General features: G+C 48.4%; 1 protein-coding gene across 1 annotated transcript; it reads left to right on the top strand.

Moving 5' to 3' along the window:
• The first annotated feature begins 2552 nt into the window (after window positions 1-2552).
• On the top strand, window positions 2553-3742 carry Spata25 (spermatogenesis associated 25). The gene is made up of 2 exons (XM_059261908.1): window positions 2553-2716; window positions 3085-3742. The coding sequence occupies exons 1-2, from the start codon at window positions 2662-2664 to the stop codon at window positions 3714-3716; spliced, it is 687 nt and encodes a 228-aa protein (XP_059117891.1). The 5' UTR covers window positions 2553-2661; the 3' UTR covers window positions 3717-3742.
• Window positions 3743-5139: the final 1397 nt, after the last annotated feature.

The raw sequence follows: 5139 nt of genomic DNA, 5'->3' as shown, positions 1-5139 counted from the left end.
CACACCTTTTTTTTTTTTTTTTTTTTTTTTTTTTCTATTTCAGTTGTATTTGTTAACTTCCCAGTTTAACTCACATTCTTTTCTGACATATAGCCATATGAATTTGAGGTCACTTTTCTGAAAATGCACTAAAATTACTTATGCTTGCCTGTTAACTTTTTAAAATGCTGATGAAAGAACACTACAAACATACCACTATTGAGGCAAAATAGGAACAAAGCTCAAAAACACCAGAGAAAAACCAAGTAAGAGTAAAAATGCTAATTTTATCAATCTGTTGCTCCCATCTCCACTGTATAGCCCAAGATGGCCTGCTGGAATTGCAGGCCTGCATTATCACAGCCAGCTTCTCCTCTTTCAAATATTTAAATGCCTTCAGTGTCTGAGTTTAAACTCTTCCAATGTTAAATGGAAGGCTGATATGGATTGGAGTTATTGTCACAAGAGTCTAGGACAGAGGTATAAGGCAAGCAAACGGTACCACTGGGTGCTGCCCATGCACACACTCTAGTTACACCAGACTACTCAGGCTGGCTGAGCTCAGAGGCTGATCTGGACCTTGTAGGTCATTCTTACTTTATTGGGTTCTATTTTGTTCCATATTTGCTTGTTTCACTATTTTGTAATTAGGACAAAGTGAGAGGTTCAATTAGTCTAAGAATGCTTAGCCACACCTCAAACTGTCTTACTCAAATATTTTTATCCTTCTGAACATATTCCTAATTTCCACCTACAGTTATTTTAAAGATATACAGTAGTAAATCAGCTGAAAAGACAGGTGGGGCATGGGGCTAAGGACTGCCACCACCCTTGGGCATGGCTCTGGTGAGTGAGTTGCTCAATGGTGGTGGGCAGGACCATCTAGTGAGTCTTCTCCAGGAAGGCCTTGCAGCACCTGAGGCATTGCTGGTACACCACTTCGAAGTCAGAATCATTGCCATAATAGGGATCTTCAATAATGAGTTGTTTCTGTGGATCATAGCTCCCAAGTAACTCAATTTTAGCTTTGCAGTTTTTAACTTGATTACTTCTTCTATTCAAATCTCTTATAAGGCAGGCATAGGGGCACTCGCCTGTAATCTCAGCACTCAAGAGGCAGAGGCAGTTGTGAGTTCCAGAACAGATAGGGCTACACAGGGAAACCCTGTCGAGACACACGAACAACACTGACTTGGACCCGACCTCAGCCATCTTTCGGTACGGACGCTGGCCGGCACACACCTTTAATCCCAGAACTCGGGAGGCAAAAATTCATCTGGATCTCTGAGTTCAAAGCCACCCTGGACTACATGAGATTGACTCAGTCTAGGAGAGAAAACAGAGCCAGGCAGTGGTGGCACATGCCTTTAATCCCAGGAAGTGATGGCCGGACAGAGAAAGGTATATAAGGCGTGAGGAGACAGGAGGAACTAAAGCCTTCTCGGCTGAGGAAGCTCATTCGGCCAGAGGCCCATCGGCTGAGCTCTTTCAGGCTGAGGAGCTGGCGAAGTAAGAAGTGGTGGCTGTGGCTTGCTCTGCTTCTCTGATCTTTCAGCTTTCACCCCAATATCTGGTTCAGGGTTTTTTATTGTAAGACATTTTAAGATTCGAACAAGTTAAGAATACTGGCTGTTCTTCCAGAGGTCCTGACCTGAGTTCAATTCCCAGCACCCACATAGTGGCTCACGACCATCTATCTATAATGGGATCTGATGCCCTCTTCTGTCATTCAGGCACTCCTGCAAATAGAGCACTCATATACATAAATAAATAAATCTTGGGGGAAAAACCAAGAGGGTCACCTGTAATCCAGTTTGCCTTCCAACTTGCCATAAATGGAGGATGATCTTGGATTTCTGATCCTCCTGCCTCTACCACCTGAATGCTGAGATCACAGGCATGTGCCCTATGCTCGGTTTATGTGGTAGCGAATGATTGGATACCTTGACTCATACTGTAAGGCACAAAGCACCAGGCTCATTTATTTGTATCTCTGGTTATTAGCTTCCACAGGGACAATCTCATCTCACCTCACAACTCCTGGTGAGGTTGGGGGCAGAATCACCCCCACTTTGTAGATGACAATATTGAGGAACAAAACTCTAGGTGAAGCCAGGTGTGGTGGCACACACCTACATTCTCAACACCTAGAAGGCTGAGACAGGAAGGTCAAGGGTTTGAGGCCAGTCACACAAAAGCAAAGACAGGCTGGCCATGGTGGTTCACGCCTTTAATCCCAGCAAGCTAACAGGAGATAGGCCCGGAACAGGAAGTACATCACAGGGAGCCCAGGCCAGCCAGGGCCATGTAGCTTGATCCTGTCGCAAAAAAAACAAACAAACAATAAAAAGCAAAAAACTAGAATGTAGTTCTGAGGCAGGGTTCACTCCTAACATTTGCAAAGGCCTGGTTTCTATCCCTAGCACCAGAAAAAAGCAAAACAAGACCACCTCTCCAAACTGATCTTGACCAAGATAACGCGAAGAGCCCAGAACATCCTGGTCCTGGCCAGGAGCCCATTTAACCCCTCCCATTGTGACCTATATGTTCTATAATGAACAGGTGAGTATTGTGAGGTAGGGTCCGGGTGTAAAGGGGACTATGAGGTGACATTGCAGAAAACTGGAGATAGGGCAGGAGGGATAGGGCTGTTCCCTCACAAACAGGGACTTTGGGGCAGCCATGTCCTACTTCATGTCTCCACAAACTCATCTGGGGCTTCTGCCTTCTGGCCAAGGTGAGAGGGGGTCCTGGAACTGGAGGGCACCACAGCTCCCCACGTGGAGTTGCTTCCTGGCTTTGGGGAGGAGGTTCTGCTGGATGCTTTGGGGCTGACCACGGAATCCATTTTCTTGGAAGAGAAGATTTCCAAAAGGCCTTGCCAATTACTAATTACCCACTTACTCACTTATTTAACAAACACTTTCCTATCACCTGCAGTATGGGGACTGGCTGGAGTTATGGATATGAGTAATGCTTACATTCCCAACCTCTGACAGTCCTCTTGGGCTGCTTCTGACTGCCCCTGCTCCCAGGCCCTGCCCCTCAGGGCCTCTTCCTCCGAGAGACCAAGAATAACATTCCATCTCATTCCTGTCTCTGCAGGTGGGGCTGCTGCTTCGGGTTCGTCCCTTGGTCTCTATAGTTCTGCAGAGCCAGTGGTGGTGGCGTCTGGTGGATTTGGTGGATTAGGTCCACTCGGCCAGAAAGCCGAGCAGGTGGTACCTGCTGCTGCCCAGGCCTGGGGCCCTACCTTGGCAGTGCCCGAAGCCAGGGGCTGCTCTGGGGGTGCTAGCTGGGAGACACCGCGGAGGAAGGAATACAACCGATACTGCCCCAAATTGCCCCCCATGAGGCAGCTGGAGACCTTGGGCTGGGCAGACCCCTGCTCCCGAAGCAGAGCTCCCCACCTGGGTGGCCCTAACAGGCCCAGGCCCCTGCTGCTGTGTGGGCTGTCACCAGGGGTTCTGACGATGTCCTCCGAGGCAGGTGGGAAGGAGGCTGGCTCCCAACCTGACATCTGCATCCTTACCTTAGCCATGATGATCGCTGGCATCCCCACAGTACCTGTTCCAGGCCTGCGGGAAGAGGACCTGATCCGGGCAGCTCAAGCTTTCATGATGGCCCATCCAGAGCCAGAGGGAGCTGTGGAGGGGATGCAGTGGGAGCAGGCACATGCCCACATGGCCTCTGGACAGATGCCTCTAGTGAGATCCAGGAGGGGCTCCTGCTTGTAGCCAGATGAAATAGCACGAGATACACAGGGTGGCTTCTCCGTATGGTTTTTGGGCAGATAAGGTTCGGGACGGCTATGGCAGGGATGGGAAGAGGGTGTGGGTAACTGAGCCATCCTGATAAATTGCACTGCTTTGTTAGGACCACCCCCAGAAAGCTCTTGACACCACTAAGAGATCTGACAAGGTTAAATCAAGTTACCTAGGTAGGTAAGCTAGATTTTAGAGAAGCTCTGTTTAGAGAGTGTAGAGGCTTATTTTGTATTGAGGAACCTGAGAAATTTTTGTCTAAAGTTCTAGACAACATGGATTTTCCTCTTGCCTTGTGTCCCAGCTACCTGAAGGAAGATGGGACTGTAGGCAAATGATGGGAAACACGTGGCTGAGCAAACGCTACGAATCCAGACAAATAGAAACCCATTCTTCTTTTATATGACCAACCCTGTGAGGATGCCCATTTTACAGATCAACTGAGGTGCAGAGAGCTGCTTGCTGGGAGTCTCACAGCTAGTAAAGGCAGAACCAGGCCTAAGAACTATGGCAGGTCAAGAAAGGACAGAGGCAACACTCCCACATGCACCACCCTGCCAGTTCTCTTCCTCTCACCGCTCCCAAGGACCACGTATAAAACAGACAAGACAACTGTGGGGTACAACATTCGCTTTATTGACCCCATGGTGGGATGGGAAAAACTGGGAAGCCTGGCCAAGCCAGCACAGCAGCCTCTTCCTTTGTGGGAAGGCTCCAGGGAAGGCATCAGGAGAAGCATCTCATGACTGGGGCCGTAGTTACCAACACTGAACCTTCAACCTCAGCACCTACCATCTCTCTCAAGGAATCCCTTGTTTTCAGAAATCTCTTGAGCTGTACCTTCCCTTTACAGAAAAAGTTGTCAAAACCTAAGCCAGAATGTATGACAGACACCATATTTGACCAAAGCCCACAATATTTACTACTGAGCTCTTAACAGAAAACATGATTTGTTTTATGGAGCTTGACACATTCTAGATAGAAGGCCGGGGTAGGGCAGGAGACTTCTGAAGGAAGCATAACTGTGCGGGTAGCGGAGCAGATGTGAATGAACATATGTACATGAACATTTCAGGGCGTCAACATAATCAGAAGTTGGGCCTGTGACACAGGCCTATAATCCCACGTACTCAGGAGGCTAGTTAGGAGGCTCACAAATTCAAAGCCAGCCTGTCTATAGAATGAGTTCAAGACTAGCCTGGGCAACCTAGTGAGAGTATCTGAAAAAGAGGCAGTGGAGCTGGGTGGTGGTGGCGGCGCACGACTTTAGACTTTAATCCCAGCACTTGGGAGGTAGAGCCAGGTGGATCTCTGTGAGTTCGAGACCAGCCTTGTCTGCAGAGTGAGATCCAGGACAGGCACCAAAACTACACAGAGAAACCCTGTCTTGAAAAAC

The sequence above is a fragment of the Peromyscus eremicus genome, chromosome 4, assembly GCF_949786415.1.
Source record: "Peromyscus eremicus chromosome 4, PerEre_H2_v1, whole genome shotgun sequence".
NCBI classification, from domain to species: domain Eukaryota; kingdom Metazoa; phylum Chordata; class Mammalia; order Rodentia; family Cricetidae; genus Peromyscus; species Peromyscus eremicus.
The sequence above is the reverse complement of the archived record's forward strand: the minus strand, read 5'-3'. Positions and strand labels throughout refer to the sequence as shown.